Raw genomic sequence first — 17941 nt, forward strand, 5'->3', positions numbered from 1 at the left:
ATCTGTCAGTCACCCGATAATACTGAAGTAGTATGCGTCTTATACGGCACTGTTGGCAGGTAGTTTTTGGCCCATCAAAAAAGAGTTGTTTGAAGTGGGGAATCGGAAAAAGCAGTACATATCTAGCACTTATATAAAATATAGCTTAATATAATATGTTACAATACATGTATATATGTAATTCGTGTGATATAACTTGAATGCTTAACAGAAACTTGAAATATATAAAATGCAGTACATACAGAAGGAGGGGTGTGGAGCCATCTGTTCTGGCAGAGAAGATTGATCACTGACATGGCTGAGTTGCTAGTACACAGTGATTTAAAACGAACAAAACCAACTTTTAGTTGGTTTTATTATTGTTTTTAATTTCTTTACAGACATCGCATCCCATTAATTCCCTTCAGTTAAAGACTACTAGGAACACACCTGTAGTTGAACAAATTGTGTTTATGACACATTACAGTAGGGAGAACACACACCACGGAGAACCATCGAATGACTCAGTAAGAAAGTATTGAAAAGAACATTTTTAAGGATTTGGGCTTTGTTTGAGTGATTTGGGATAGGGTTTAAGGAAATGGAAGCTTGCTATAGATTGGGGGCTGTCAGAAATCAGGGAAAAACCTATAATTTGGTATCCCAATAAATCTTATCTAGAGGGAGGGTAGACTAGAATGAGGATAAAGCTGTAATTGGAAAGGCAGTATAACTAAAATGGAAAACAAAAGCAAAAACAAAATGACAGCACACAATGCAGTAAGAGTGAACACATTTAATTCAGTCTTGCTAATGGGTGAAAGAAGGGGGAAGGGAGGGTAATGCTCTGTCCCGGAATCTATGTTGGGCAGCAGGTAGGGAAGTTGATTCCTGTAGCTGCTTAGAGAGGCCATTTCCCAGTCATTTCCCCCAGCAGCAATGACTTCTACCTGTATATGGGTTTCAACTCTATTAGGTAGGGCAAGATTCCATTCCTGACCTATGGTCTCTGCTTGTCTCAGCTCCTGACACCGTATCTGACTTTTGCAGCCCCAGCCTACAGCTCTCCTCTGCTTGCAGTTACGACTACCCGTTCATATTCCTGGTCAAGGTGCAGTTGGCAACTCAGACGAATTAGAGCAATAGTGTGTGCTGTGGCTGCTCCAGGACAGGATGGAGATAATCCATATGCAGTTAGGTTAAGTGGGCATTGATAGTAAGTATCCCTAGAAAAAGCTAGTTTTAAACGCTAAGGCTACTGGGGTTTTGTGAGGGGTGAGATCTTGATGGAATTAGTTTGGGATGACTTCATAAAGGAGGTGATTTTTGAGCACTGACATTGAAGAGAGTAATGTCATTTAGTATTTATTATTCTACTTAGATGAACAAGAATAAATAAAAAGCCTTAAAAATGGTCATCATGACTGGATTTTCAGAATTAAAAATTGAAACACAAGGCAATTGAACAAAGGACGTTTGAAATTTAATAATGAGGAGTTACCATATGTTGAGTACTTAGGTGATAGACACTGTCCTAAGCGCTTTATATAGTATTCATTTCTTACAGCAACTATTTGAGGATATAGTTGTAACTCTACCCTGTAGAAAGGCAGGGTCTAAGTCCCACGCTCTTGACTATGTGCAAGCCTCGGTGATTTACTAGTGAATAGATTGCACTGACAGTTGTATGGCGCCACTCCCCAGACTAGGTTAGAAATAGTGATACAACTTTCATCTGGCTCTTTCTGGGGGCATGCACTTTGGAGACCTGAACTAGCATGTAAGAAGTTCAAGTAGTCTGAAGCTAAAATCCTGGAGAGAAAAGATCATGTGAAGAGATCACATAGAGATAGAAGAAGATGTCCAAGAAACCCTAGCTTCCAGCCCCAGACTCTTGACATGTTTGCGTCTGTGAATAAACAAGCCTTTGAGATGGCGCCAACCTTAGCCACTGACTTACTGGCAACCTCACTGGAGACCTGAGACAGAACCGCCCAGACCAGATTCTCCCAAATTCCTGATTCACAGAGACCAGTAAAGATAAATGATTATGGTTGTTTTAAGAACTGTTTTAGGGTGATTTTTATATAAGAGGTAACCAATACCAGGTACTTCTTGGTAACTCTTGGAATTCCTGTCTCAAAATAGGCAAAGTTCCTCTCTGGCAATGCAAGGTAACAAAAAGATTTAGAAGGTAGGTGCTATTGGAATCATGGCATCTTTTCCTGTTGAGAGCGATTTTATTATAGCCCTGTGGAATGGGAAAAGCACTGGATTTGAAGTCAGAAAACCCACATTTGGATTTTAAACTAGTTCTGCCAGTTCCACCTGTGTGACATGAGGGAAGCTGCATAACCTTCTGTTACTTTTGTTCTTGCTGAAAACGAAGATACAGAACTTTGGTATTCAGTTCTTGGCAACACATCTTAAGAAACAACATCTAGAAGCTGGAGTGAATCAGAGGAGAAAGACGAAGGATCAGGAAGCCATGTCAAATGGGAAATGGGTGTAGAAACTGGAGGAGTGTCCCCTAGAAAAGAACTATTAATTCAATCCCTCCCTTCAGATATTTGAATAACTCTAACATGGAAGAGGAAATAGATGGATTTTGTGTATCTTTCGAGGGCAAGTGGGAAACAGTGGGTGATAATGATAAGGATCTAGATTTCAGCTGATGCAAGGATTCCTTTTGAAATAATTCAATTTATTAGAAAATATTATTTGAGAGCTGTCTGCTGCAGAAATGCCAAGGAAAGAAAGCTTGGTTATTTTTTCTGGGTTCAATACAGGGAGATTATAATACACTAAGTTTCTAGACATCTTCAAGAGGGCCAAATATTTTTCTCTTAAATTCTATTTTATATTTCCTTCAAGTATCTCTTTATAAAATTATTTTTTTCTTTATTACATAAACAATGTGTTCATCAATGATAAATTAGAAAACATAAAGTAAAAGGAAATAAAAATTATCAATAATCTCATCACCATTTAGAAATCACTATAAATATTTTGGTATATATCTTCCCAGTTTTTGGTTTGTTTTGTAGCCACATTTACCCTTATGCACACATGCAGCAAAGTTGAATTCATGTACTAAATGATACAATATATCCCTTTTCCCATTTAATACGTCTGTCTTTGTAAATGGATTATTTTTACAACATCTTTTTGGTATTCATATTCAAACTTGACAACAATATTTATTTTCTGTTTAAAAGTAGTATTCATAATAGAACATTTGCAAAATATGGATGACTTCAAAAAAGAAAATTAGAACTACCTATTATCCCAACACTCAGAGGACCGTTAACGTTTTGTTGGACATTCTGGTGTTTTTTCTTGTGTACATAATTTTTTCTAAAAAAAAGTACATTGCTGTTTCTCACTAACACACTTTTTACCAAAAATACATTATGAATATTCCCACGTGTCACTACATTTTCTGTACAAATATGATATTCAATAATTTCAAATTCTACCCTCTGGATGACACCCTAGTGCCCTCAGAATGATCCCTAAAATTGGACATGTAAGTTGCCTGTAATTGTCCATCATTATAAACAACTCTATTTTCAACATAAATAATATTGTTTTTAATGGCTATGTGGTATTCCATTGTGTAGCTATATCATCTTTTATTAAATGAATCCTTTATTTTTTTAATATTTCAGTTCTCAATATTTTGCTTAAATAAGCAATCCTGCCACTATTAGAACAAATCTTTACTCTTAGCCTTATTTTTTAAATTATTTTTGACGTATTTGGTGAGTAGTTGTTTCAAGTTCAGCAGCTGATGATGTACTTAACATTTTGTTGGGTGCTCTGGGGGGTATGTAGAAGAAACATGAGACATGGCCCCAATCCTTCAAGTGTTAAAATTTAGTTGCAAATATGACTAATACATGCAAAATAATAATGAATAATTTATTCTAGTATATTATTAAGTGCCAAGTTGTGTGGTTCTGATTAAGTGCTTCAATGTATAGTTCAGGGGGAGGAGGATAGTGAGGCCCAGTATAGTCAGGCAGGACTTCAAGGATGAAATGCAATTTGATCTGAGCTTTGAGGAGGGGTTGAGTGAATAGTCAAAAAGAATGTAGGACATTCTAGAGGAAAGGAGCATGAAGCACAAAAGCTAAAAAATTTGCGTGTGTTTGATATATTCACAGTACCACGAGAAGGCGATTTAAGTCTAACGTTTTTCTGTTGCCACTGCTGAGCAATCTGTTTTGAATTACAACCTCTGAAAGATCTGGGCAATATTTATTTTAAAATGTTTTTCCAGTTTTATTGAGATATAATTGACAAATAACATTGTATTGAAGTGTAGAACGTAATTATTTGACACACGTATGTATTGTGAAATGATGACCACAGTAAGTTTAGTTGACATCCATCACCTCACATACGTTTTGTCTTTAATATTTACTTTTCTATCCCCTTCAAACATGGAAACATCTTAATTAAATGTTTTTAATTTGTGAAAATTGCTTGTGTTTTCTAGAAACTTTGCCTAATGACTATTTTTTTGTACTAACTGTGTGCTTTTTCAGGCACCTGCATATCATTTTGTATTGTATTTAATTGATTTCCAGCAAAAAGCTCTTTAGATAATCTGAACCAATGTTGCTTTAGTTCTTGTATTAGGGCTGGGATCCTTTTAAATAATATTTCAAAAATTATCTTCACTGTTAGGTTTGGTGGTGCCACTGAGGTTGGGGTTGAGAGAAAACAAATTTATAGTAAATTGCCTCTGAATGAACTAATGCTAACTCAGTCCCCATATGCTCTGCTTGTTGTGATGTTCATTTGTTTAGTCATGTTGTACAGTGGTCGTTTTCACAAGAAAGAACAAAAGAAGAAAAGTAATCTCCTTTATGTTATTTTTTAAAAATTAAAACTAACCAGCCTTCTTAAAAATTTTCTTAATTATATCCATATTGTAGCATTTAGGCAAAGCATTTATTTCATTGCTTTCATAGGGATCAGTGTTTCTTAAAGTGGGATGCATCAGAATGAAAGGACCTATACATTGGAATCACTTGGGGTGTTTATCAAACTCCATATTCCTGGGCCCCCACCCTTGGGGGGTATAGAGGGAGGTGAGGGAATCTGCATTTTAACATATTTGCTAGGGAATTGTAAACATTGAAGTTTGAGAACCACTGCTTTAGGGAAATACTGTCTCAAATCTCCCCACAGCTATGCAGCAGTGACATGCATCAAGACACGACAGATATCATCATTGGGCATCTTTCCTCAAACTGATATTTCATAGGACTTGTTTCATTTTTAGGAAATTCCATAATAAGTTGAACTTTTTTCCCTTAAGAATACTTAAGGGAAAACTTAAAATTGCCTAGTTCCTTAAAAAAAGATCCTTTGACAAGTTTCTTTTTCTAATTTGGTATTACCGTCTTTTATCCAACAGTATTGTCTTTGTTGTAAGTGTTTGGACTTAAGTACCCCTTTACACAGATGAATTGCTATAGGCCTCCATTCATGAGAGGCCATTATTCCTTAAGTTTTAGAAAGTTAAAAAGTGAGGGCCAGAAATGGTAAAATTTGCACCTTTCCGTTGTTCCTGAGAATGGTATAAGATGACTTAGATGACTTACGCCATCGATGATCTTATCCACTGCCTAAGTTGGTGCCTGTCATGTTCAATACCACATATTGCAAGTAGTTCTTGTCACTTCTTTGGAAAAATCATGACTTTTCAGCTTCTTGCTCTCTGCTTCTTGCAAGTGTTGAGCCACTTTGCACAGATTATGGGACTGAGAACAGTGTGGTGTGGGAACCCATGGTGATTGTCTGTGATGTAGGATGGCAGTGGGCTACATTCCCCTAAGTTAAACAAAACAAAACAAAACAAAAGAAAGCAGTCTATCTCACAAATGACATGAGTAAATAAAACTGTTTAAAATTAGACCTGACAGAAAAAAATGGTACTGTATGAAGCCTAAATGCTCTGAGGACAACTTAAAGTTGTTCCTCAGGCAGGAGAGCCACTCCTAATGTCTTTCTATTTCAATTTAGGAGTGATGGCGAAGCCCTTTTTAGTATGTTCAATGGTGGCTCATTTGTAGGTAACCCTCTTCCACATGACTGTTGTTTTGACTTGGCCTTTAATCTCTTAGGTTGAGTCAGAGTTTTTTTGTTTTTGATTTATAGGCTATGATATGAGACTAGTTTGCACTTGAAATGAAAGTGATGGAAGCATGATTGATCCAATGGTGATACTGGTTCAAAAAAGTCTAGGTCAGATTTCTGATAAGGACGTTACTAAGAGATCAAAACACATTTCTGAGTTTTCTTTTCTTTTTTTTTTTTAAAGATTATTTATTTATCTATTTGAAAGAGAGGGAATGAAAGAGAGAGAGAGAGAGAGAGAGCATGAGTGGGGGGGCAGCGGGAGAGGTAGAAGCAGACTCCCCGCTGAGCAGGAAGCCTAATGCAGGGCTCCATCCCAGGACTCTGAGATCTTGACCTGAGCCAAAGGCAGACGCTTAACTGACTGAGCCACCTGGGTGCCCCCATTTCTGAGTTTTCATTTGCACAAAGCAGAGAATGAACTGACCATCCCAAGAAGTCATGTATTAACCATGACTGGTATCTAAAAGAAGGGGTTCCTCTGCATTACTCAATAGAGTTATTGTAAACATTAAATGAAATAAAACATCTTTCCTAGATCTAGGAGCAAGGTAAAGAGGAACTCTCTTTTCTGTCCTACTCCATTTATTTTATCCTTTTCAATTTATTTCAGTACACAAATGTAATAAGGATCTGTTCTGTGCTAAGCATTGTGCTAGTACTGGGAATAAAAAAAAAGACTGATTTGGCTTACTATATTTTTTAACGGCTTTATTGAGATATAGTACACATACCACACGATTTACCCATTTAATGTATACAATTCAATGGTTTTTAGTATATACTCAGGCTTCACAGTATTCAATTTACTTTAAGAGTCATAACATTTTTTACTAAACAATTCCTTAGGTCCAGAGGGAAAGAGAACTGCCTTGGTTCCATCCTTAGATCTGCTCTTTCCATCAGAATAATGGTACCCACCACTTATTAAATACCATCTCGTAAGAGCTCAGTCCTGTGCCTAGTGCTTTACAAATGTTATCTCATAATATGCTCCCAACAGCCCTGAAAACAAGTTTTATTTAATCTTCTACAGTGACAAAAATACTAATTGCCTAGCATTTATCGGGTACAGTTATCTTGAAACCTATACTTGTCTGGGCTCCATTTTTCTTTTCTCCCCCTTTCCCACCAATTATTACCGTAACTTTTGCCTCCTATTTCTTCCTCTGGTTCTTGAAGCTTGCTGGGCTTCTTTGTGAAGGGGGAGAGAGATATAGGAGCAGTTAAGATGTTCATGTTTCTGATGAGAATCACAAAGGCCAGATGCTTTTTTTATTTCATATGATTTTTTTAAAAAATATTTTATTTATTTATTTGACAGAGAGAGACACAGCGAGAGAGGGAACACAAGCAGGGGGAGTGGGAGAGGGAGAAGCAGGCTTCCTGCTGAGCAGGGAGCCCAGTGCGGAGCTCGATCCCAGGACCCTGGGACCATGACCCGAGCCGAAGGCAGTCGCCCAACCAACTGAGCCACCCAGGCGCCCCTCATATGATGTTTTATTGGGCAAGAGAATACTCATGCCCAGACAGATGAGGTGAATGAATGTAAGATTACTGATGGGCTGTAGCTAAATAACAGTTGCTTCCAACCCTCAGTTCTGATTTAGAGAGCTGTAAAAACATTTTCTTCCTATAAACTTTTAGGTGCTTATTATTTTCAATCTCAGTTTTGCATTTTTTCCTCACAGATGGATCTAATCCTCTTACCAGTTAGCTACCTTCTCTGTATGGTGACGTAATTCTTGTGCAAATGTCTCTGTAACAGACTTGTCCTTTTAAAAACAATCAATCAAACAAACATAAAAACAAAACCACTTTTAAATGTGTGTGACTATGTGTTAAAGTGTAAGTGGTAAAGATAAGGAATAGAAAGAGGTTTTTGTAACTTTGAAAGATGTATGGCTAGGGGAAAAAATGATTCTCCTCAAACCCCAGCACACAAAAATGTTCAGGTTGGTGAACTTTGTGGCACTGATTTAGATATTTTATATATTTTCTGTTGAATAATTAACATTAGATATTGAAGCTAATTTCTCTATTTCTAAATTCAAGGATAATGTTACTGTGATGTACATATATTTTAGGCTGTGGGAAGAGCATTTAACAAAAGTGCCAATTAAAAGAAAAACTTTGCCAATCTTAATAATTGAATCCAAACTATTTTAAATGAAGGTTGTAAATGAGTAAGAAGTCAAAGTGTCCATTTTAAAATTAAGGGTTTGAAACACTTAGGTTGGTTTCTAATTAAAAAAATACATGGTTTTAATCTTCAATTTCAGGAGAGTGTTTTAAATAATTGCTTCTTTAATGTTTAGTATTTTTAAAGCAGAAATGGTTCATATTTTTTGTCCATCTAAGCCTCCTATGCTGTTATTCTGAGTTTGGGATTTTTCTCCAATGGTATGCAAAGAAACAAACGTTCTAATGGTTTTATTTTATTTTGTTTTTCTAGGAGTCAGAGAATAATAAGTTATGTTCCCTGTATTCCTTCCGAAATACCTCTACCTCACCACATAAGCCTGACGAAGGGAGTCGGGACCGCGAGATAATGAGCAGTGTTACTTTTGGAACCCCAGAACGCCGCAAAGGGAGCCTTGCCGATGTGGTGGACACACTGAAACAGAAGAAGCTTGAGGAAATGACTCGGACTGAACAAGAGGGTATGTGTGGACTTAACTGTTGGGCTTTATTCTTTCAAAGATTCCAGGCCTTTAAAAAAACTGAGTGGGATTTCAAGGGCCAAAGCAGTGCATAATTGGCACTAGCTAGGAAAAAGTTATTCAGAGGTTACCATGGTGATGGCCAATTGTGATCCATTGAGAGTATTAAGCAGATAGCTCCATTTTTCTAAAACTTTGTGTATTTTATTTTGTTCTTATGATAACAAATCAAGGTTTTGAACAGACTGCAAGCTTTACCCTGGAAAAAGGTGTAGTATGGGAACTTTTGCAGCTGCAACTTTGTTTTTCATTTTTTCTCCCTTATTTCCTTTTGATAGATAGTGTTTTATTATGAAAAGATCAACTGTTTAAAAAGAAAAGAAAATCAAACAAAAATAAGAACAAAACTAATTTATTTCTCCTTATTTTTTATAAATATTACAAGTTTATAAATATTATCCTTTTACCTCCAAATGTTGTAGAATTGAGATTTGAGGTTTCTAATTTGTCAAAGCTAAATGCTCAAGAGGGAAGTACTGTGACACATGACATCTATTGCATCATCCCACATCCACCTCCTCTATGCTCTCAAGAGATGTTCTTAGGCTGACTTAGGTTCACCTATGTCCTAAAAAACACAAAAGAAGACTCTAATAATATTTTTAAATTAAATAAATCAAGTCTAAGTGATTGCTGTACTATGTATGTTCTTTCGTTCTTTATGTGCAGATTTTAGACTTTGAAATGTAGGGTAGTTAGTGGTTCTGGATTTATTGCTAACACTGTAAGTTAAATTTAGAGTTCTGTGGCACAGTAGAGAAATGGGGATATACGGGAATTTTTCATGTAACTTAATTTTATTCCTATAAGGGATTAAAAGTTTAAAAGTTTCAAATTAATTTCTGTGGATGTGTCCATCACATCAGCACAAAAGGAAGTTTCTAACATGTATCACACACCTCCCTGACTTACCAACCAGATGATATGGCACAAAAATGTAAATATTTTTTGATGACGCAGGGTCATGGTGCAGTAGACTATGAACTCCAATACCTGTCTAATAGTTAAGTGACCCTGGGTAAGTTCTTCAGTTTCCCTGAGCCACAAAATTTAAAATTTGGTGTGGCACTAATACTTGACTGGGTAACTCAAACATTTTGAGAATTAACTATAATAATGAATGTATAAGTCTCATATGAGCAGTAAACTACATAAATTTGGGGTACTGTGATGATTATCATATTATAAATGTCAATTATTTTATCAGGCTATAATGTAATGATGCCCCCAGAGATCATAGAGATAATTAGGACTATTTGGCTTTATGGTATTTCTCTGCAATTATGAGACTTTTGAGTTCTTGTGTCTGCTTGATATAGGTATCTTTTGGTGCATACGTATGTGTGTGTCTATGTGTCTGTGTGTCTGTGTGTATGTTGGGTTCTCTTCCTTCAATATCACATTGCAGGCTGTTATTTTTTGCGTTGTTGAGAATAATTTCTAATTTGTTTCTTTTTCATTTATAAATTATGAAAATAGATGATCACAACCCCTGGACGATAAGTAAAATATAAACATATATGTCTGGGTGAGTTGCTGAGAGATTCTGGGTAATATACAAGATCTTTTGTTTGTGGACTTCTGGCTGCTCAGACACTTTATTTTCCCCTGCTTGGATATGTTCTAGAATAAATGAAGCTGTCAGATCAATAATCTGAATAAGTGATATTGCTAGATTATTTTAATTATGATTTACCAAAAAGATGGTTTAGTTCTATAAGAAAGTGGTTTTCAAAATTCTTTAGAGAGCTCTTTAATGCAAAAATAAAGAAACTGATTTGTGGTGATTTTTTTTTTTCCAGTGTGAACTCCTAGGGAGTTTAAAATAATTTTTCTCTTGCAAGTCATGGTTAGTTTTCTGTTCTTCCTCTTTATTATTTTGTGTTGAAGATTTGATACAAGAGAGGCACTTGCAAGATGAGACTTCTCATTTAAGAGTACTTTATCACTATATTCCTACTATCAAATAATGTTTTTATGTACTTCACTGAACTTTGTTTTCTATAGTATATATATTTTAGGCATCAGAATTTCAGGCTTTTTTTAGTGTGTATTAATGTATATAATATATTAAGTATAAATATGAAGTGATAAAAGTATGCTCATCAAACTTACAGATTCTACAAATCTAGGAGGAACACTGAATAAAATGTATGAAAGAAACAAAACTCAAAAGGTTTTGACAAACTGAAAATATGAACTTAAAACTAACCCATCAAGATTAAATTTAATAGATCTTATTGTTAAGTCCAGAAATTGTGACCAAAGCTCCTAGCTGCACAAATAATTACTGAAGGAAATTCAAATAGCAGACACATGAATTAAAAAAAAAAAAAGCTTATGAGTTTTAAGAAAGTACACTGGGGTCAGCATGATGAATATTGCCAAATATTTGGTAGTGCTGTCTCAGTCGGCATTACTAGAATTACAGTACGTAGCATTCAAAAGTTGGTAGTCCCATTGAACTCCCTGCTCAATACAATGCATCTGAATTATGGTGTTGAGTTGAGAATTACCGCACTTTAAGAGGGACTAAAAAACATTGGGATAGTCTCAGAGGAGAGCAGTTGACATGATAACAGACATACAATTATATAATAAGAGGAGGAATGGTTGAAGGAACTAGTAATATTAATCCCAGAGAAAATAGATGAAGGATAACATGATGGTTGTCTTTACAGTAAAGTCATGTGGAGGAAGGATTGGGTTTATTCTATGTAGTTCCATAGGGATTGAATGAAGATCAGTGACAAGAAGTTGCAAGGAACCAGATTATCATTTATAACAAAATTAACTGTGTAACAGTTGTACCTGTCCATGTATGGAATAATCTTCTTTGGAAGATAATAAATTGTCCTTGGAGGTGTATGGCAATCTTTATTGCCATTTTAATAGGGCTAGGGGACAGAAGATTGGTCTTTTTCTAATATCAAAGCTCTATGAATTTTTATGAACAATATGCTTATACAATATTTCATAGTTCATCATATATGTTTTTTTTAATAGCCCTAACCAAGAACTACATAGTATTATGATTATTTTTCTACAAGTTTTCTTTTTATTTTGCAAGGTGGTAGTAGAACCGAGGGATTCTTACTATTTTTTTTTTTTTTGGCCATGGATTTCCTTGGTAGTCGGTGAAGCCTACAGGTTATTTCTTAGTTTAAATGCACAAAGTAAAATCCACGGAATTACAGAGAAAATGAGTTACATTAAAATATTAAATAATTCTAAAATTTTGTGATATGTTAGAAAATGCTACTTTACTAATGTATCAACCAACAAGATCTAATGAAGGGACTCAAAATATCAAAATTTTAAAGTAATGATAAACATAAAAGATATTTTGAGATATCACTAACCAGTACAGTGTGATATAAAAATATACTGTAATTCTATTGGGTGCAGTATCACAGATACTATGAATATTTTCTGGTTTGTTGCCTGCATCCACAATTTAAGGAAATGCAAATTTTCAATTAGAGGTTAGTGAAAAAGAATTTTTCCATCCAGGTTCACCATCCAAGGCCCCCTGACTCCTGTAGATGGACTCTTGGGGTCTGTGGACCCTAGGTTTAGAACCCCTATGCTACATAATATGGGGCACCTGTAATGAATAAAATAGTCTCTAACTTTAAAGAGTTCATGTTCTCGTAAGAGGTATAGGATATATAAAAAATGAACTCTAATTCAATGTCTAATCTATGATAGGTTCTGTGAGAGTCATATAGATTAAATGTTATAGGAGTTTACAGGATAGATTGCACTGGCCTAGGAAGCCATGGAAAGGTTCTAAAGGGAAATGGGTCTTAACTGGTCTTGGAGAATGAAGGATTTGGATAGGCAGAAATGGAGGGGGAGGGACATTTCAGGCAGAAGGAACAGGCAGAGTCCTTTAAAATAGCCAACAGTTCATGTTCTAATTTAAAGTATGTAACGATGCATATGGGATATAAGACTGAAGAGGTCGGTTGTGTTCAGATCACTGAGGCCCTTTAAATTAAAATTCTTGGCTAAGGAGTTTGCCCTTTAGATTGAAGACTGTGGAAGAAGCATTGACTAATTTTCAGCACAACATGGTGATGGATTTAGAGCTATCCTTCAGGAAGTTAATCTGGCAGCACTGTGTAGGATGTATGGGAACAGGAGAGACACTGAGAAAATTGTTTCAGGCTAGAGATAATGAGGGCCTAAACTAAGGTGGCAGAAATGAGAAAGGAGGAAGGGGTGCATATGGAAAATATATTAGGAGATAGAATTGTTAGGAGTTGACATTTAAGCAAGGAGACCAGGGGAGAGGAATGGTTCACATGTTGCTCAGAGCTTTTAAACTTTGGGTGAGTAGCAGGGTGGTAATACACTTAATAATAATAATTTTTTAAAAAGTAGAGGAACATGTTTTGGAGTTGGGAGCCATGAAGATTTCTATTTTCTATTTTGAATTTGATTCCTAATTATCTGCTCAGAGCAATACTACAGAACAGTATAATGGGATTTCTGACTCTATAAAACTATATCTCAGGTCTAAGGAGGTATAATAGCTTCACCAATATTTGCTTGGCTTTGACCCTTTAAAGCCCCAGGTCCCTATCCTCATGTGGGACAGCTCTTATCCCATGGAACATATACGAGCTTTCAAATGCATTACTCCCCTCTCTCTCACCTCTATTTCCTGGTTTGAAGGCCATACCTCATGAATGACAAGCCTGTGTGATTGACATAATAAATGACTTTTCCTGAGTCATTCTTGTCCTGGAGAATGTTTTGACTCTATCAGACTAAATACCTTCCCCCTCACTTCCCCTCATATACAGGAACTGATCTATAAAAAGTTTATTTATTATGGTCTATTTTAAAACAATATCTACATGATAAAAAAAACCTCTCCACATAGCATTAGGGAAGTTATTCTCTTACAGGCAGATCCTTTCATCAGCCAAATAATTGTACAGTGTTTTATCTGCCATCCCTCAAGAAATTTCTTCAGAGCAGTGATTTGACTGGATTGCTGAAACACTGATGAACAAAGGTGTTCTGTCTGAAGTGCCTCCTCTGAAAGTGAGATTTGTGGGAAAATAGACAAGGTTTCTGTTGTAAATTTAACGTTGATTTTTTGGTCATAGGTAGATAGGAAGATAGATGATAGAGAGATAGATAGATGCATGGATAGATGGATAGAATGAATATCAGAATCTACCTTTTAAAGTACTGTTGATATTGATGGGTAGAATATGCAGAAAGACTGATTATAGGTTCAGGTTAAAATGCTTCCAAGATAAAAATCCTTCAGCTGTGATTAAATGATGAATTTTAGTTATCCTTGTATCACCCATCTTGTTGCCAGTGTAGCTGGGCTCTAACATAAGCGACAGTTGTCAGAAAATGAATACTTTAAAAAGGACTTCTATATCTAAATACATATATTTAATCAGAGAGTCCTTTGGCTTCTGAAAATAAGTTGTCTAATGAGAATTTCATTTGAGCAGCTGCGACTGAGGAGGTCAACAGGCATTGCCTAGGAGAATATGGCCCAGCTGGTTAAATCTGGTTGTTGTCGTGATTTAAATGGTCAAGTGCTGCTTGTAATCCAGGACCGTCTGTTTGTAAAGGGAAGAGTGAGTGCTTCAGCATAATGTACAGCTGTTTTAATCTCTCTTTAATAATAGTGCTTCAGCCACTATCATGTCTTGTGTATCATACTACTAAGTATATGATCCTAGGCCGAGTGAACTGCTTTGGGTCAGGTTCTGGAGGCATGTGAGCTTGCAGGGAAAGGGATACAATTATATAAACCTCAACTCTCTGACAAAATAACAGCTTCTTTCTCACTTTTTTGCTCTTTTAAAAGATGTATTCTTTAGGTAATAATTATTGTGATCAAGAGGGAGTGATAAGGCTTATAGTTAGATAGAAATATTTGAACGAGTGAACTCTGGTAGGAACCATGAACTTAATGGAAAGTATGCAGGGTTCAGGTACAGTTGTATAGCATATACATTGGACAGAAATTAGAATATTTGTCCAGTGGAATTGTGTGCCACAAGTTATCGTGATAATGAAAGTATGTGGTTTCATTTGACTGTGTATGTGCAGAAAGGGCAGGAGCATTTGAGCTCTGGATTCCTGGTGGGATAGGCTTTCCAATGGATTATGCAGCTGTTACCCCACACAAGAATGAACACGTGTTTATGTGTGTATCTGACGGATTATTATCATTATTCACATCTCTAAATAATAATTTGGATTTTTACATATATTTTTACTGAATTATATTTAGTTAGCATATATGTTGGTATATATTGCTTATCTGATAGCTTTTGCTGTACTAAAGGAGGAAGGTGGTGTAGTTTAAATGACGGGGAAACTCAGTTTTGAAAGTCATGTTTCTGAGTGAGCTAGATTTGTGTTTGACCATAAATTCTACCATTTGGAGTGGCAGTATAGCCTCCTGATTAAGAATGTGGGCTCTGGAGCTAGACTGCCTGTGTTTGAAACTCAGTTCAGCATTTGCCGTATGGGTGACATAGGGCACCTCTCTGTGCCTCAGTTTTCTCAATCAAAAATTGGACATAATATAGTGCTAGTATAAGGATCAAGATTCATTTAATGCAACTAAAGCTTTTAGAGCATTACCAGTGTGTAGTAAGTGCTCAATAGAGGTAGCCAACATTATTTTCTAGCTGTATGACCTTGAACAAATTACTTAGTCCTTTAGTGCTTCAGTTCCCTCACCTGTAAAACTGGATGAGTGATACCTACTTTGCAGGGTTGTGTGAGGATTTCACATATTAACTATATAAAACACATAGCTTCTATAATTATAATTATTATTACTGTTGCTATTATAATTGCTGTTACTATTATTATTTGAAGAAACATTTTTAAAGAGAAATATTACAGGAATCTCATCTTTTGCCACAGACAGAATCATAGGAAATGTCCCATGGTGTTAGGGGATTTAGATTTGGCAGCAAGGACGGTCCTGTTTTCTGGAAGAGCAATTCAGTTTAACTCTCCTTTCAGGCTTTTTGGAAAAGCTGATACTAAAGTTTCCCCACTGGAAGCCAATCTTCCCTGCTGAGAAATATGTGGAATATGATGTTGTCAGTGAGAGAGGTTGGTAAAGCCTTGGATGAGGTTTTCAGAGAGTACCCAGTTAAGAGCAATGTGTTCCTGTTAGAGGAAAAAAAAAATCTATTAAAAGCCCATGCTAAAAACAAAACAAAACAAAGTTTAACATTTATACCATGCTAGAGCATCAAAAGAATTTTTTAAGGCAGAATTTATGGATATTAGGTTTGTCACTGTTGTGATTGAAGGTTATATTGGTGAAGCATTTAGAATATTTGAGATCCAAACCCTTCTTCATATTTCTCATTCATGGGAAAAATTGGAAAGGTTTTGGGTTTTTGCAAAGAAACACATTAAGTATTCATTACAAATGCCCCAGAATTATTATTTCAAATAAGTTGGAAACTTCAAGTCATTTAAATGCTGAAGTTCCCCAAGACCACTCATACTCTAAGTGAAGAAGCAATCAGGTATTCAGAGCAATGCTGATGCAACATCATTTCAGTTCATTTTTTCTTCTCTTTAAAATACTTCATCTTTCCTCCCTATGATATTTTTGTCCTTGCTCCCATTTTAAAGAATTTGTATATTCATAGTAAATATTTATCTAGTACCAGATAGTTTAAATAAATGTATTTTCTGAAAGTATTGTACAGTTAAGGATTAAAATGAGCTAGAACTACTGGTTTTTGAATTATGAAAATTATATTTGGTATGTTTTTGTGTGAAGTATATTTGCTTTCTAATTCTTTGTAAACTGGACATCCTCTTATATAACTTTATAAACAATATAATCAGCCTGCATCCTGTGAACCCCAGACATTCTGGATGAATCTTGGCTATGTCAGTTTGCTGTTGTTTTACAACTCCCACTTACAGTGTTGGCAATGTACTAGTTGGTGGAATCTTTCTCTTAACTTCCTTTTCCATGTCTCTGCCTTGAAAAGATATTTCACCTTTCTTGGCTCATTTCTCTTTCTTCAGATTTAAACATTCTTAAAGCTCTAAGAATGTTAAGAACAGATGCAGACAATTGTTTTTGATTTTTTCTTCTTCACCTGGGAAGCAAGAAGGTGCTCTCCTGGCATTTTGTTGTTTAGAAAGAGGATGCAGTTTTCTGATGGTTTGATGAAATAAGTCATATTCTTATATGATTTTGAACTTGTAGAGTTTGAGTGTATTGTTAGCATTTCACATTTTTTTCCATTGAAAATTTATTAGATCGACTTCAGGATTTATGCTGGGATTCTAAAAAAGTAATAGGAGGGGTGGTTTTTAGATTCATATCTTTTTCTTATATAATATATATGTAAAATGTAAAGTAAAAATGAATGTGAAAGGAAGTGGGAAATTTATATATGTGTTTATTATGTCATATTTGATACATAAATGTTATAAGGCATAAAAATAAAATAAATGCCTGTGAATTCATCATCCAACTTAATATAAATCATTACTATTGAATCTACCTATGTTTTCTTCACCTGTCCAATCCTTTTGTTTTCTACCTAGATGTAACTACTGCCAGAACTTTGTGTTATCATTTTCCCTTTTTGTTTCAAAACAGTTTTATGTGTCCCTAAATTATGTTGTTTGGCTTTGTTTTAGAACTTTGTAAAAATGGTACTACACTGTAACCTTCTGCACCTTGCTTTTTATATTCATAATTATATTCTAAGCTCAATTTTGCAGTGTACAGCTCTAGTTCATTTTCATTTTTGTATAAAATTCCATACATTATTCCATAGAATGATATACAGGAGTATATTTTCCTGTCTGCTGTCTCTGGACACTTGGATGCTATTGTGTTCTGTTAGTACAAACAATGATGCTATGAACATTCTTGCACCTGTCTTCTGATGCACATGTGCACAAGTTTCTTCTCTAGGGTGTATTCCCAGGAGTGGAGTTGCTGTTGACCAATTTTTGTATTCTTTTTCCACTCTGTTGGAAAACATTACACAAAGAAGTTGGGGCTACAGTGTGTGTGTGTGTGTGTGTGTGTGTGTGTGTGT

General features: G+C 35.5%; 1 protein-coding gene across 3 annotated transcripts in view; it reads left to right on the forward strand.

Moving 5' to 3' along the window:
- Window positions 1-17941, forward strand: part of SOX6 (SRY-box transcription factor 6) — a 602615-nt gene that overhangs the window by 257627 nt on the left and 327047 nt on the right. For all 3 annotated transcript variants that reach the window (XM_034995170.1, XM_034995171.1, XM_034995169.1), the window contains one exon: window positions 8588-8795. In XM_034995170.1, coding sequence (XP_034851061.1) covers window positions 8588-8795 — 208 coding nt within the window. The remainder of the gene's footprint in view (window positions 1-8587; window positions 8796-17941) is intronic.

The sequence above is a fragment of the Mirounga leonina genome, unplaced genomic scaffold, assembly GCF_011800145.1.
Source record: "Mirounga leonina isolate KUSES-001 unplaced genomic scaffold, KU_Mleo_1.0 Mir_92, whole genome shotgun sequence".
Taxonomy (NCBI): Eukaryota; Metazoa; Chordata; class Mammalia; order Carnivora; family Phocidae; genus Mirounga; species Mirounga leonina.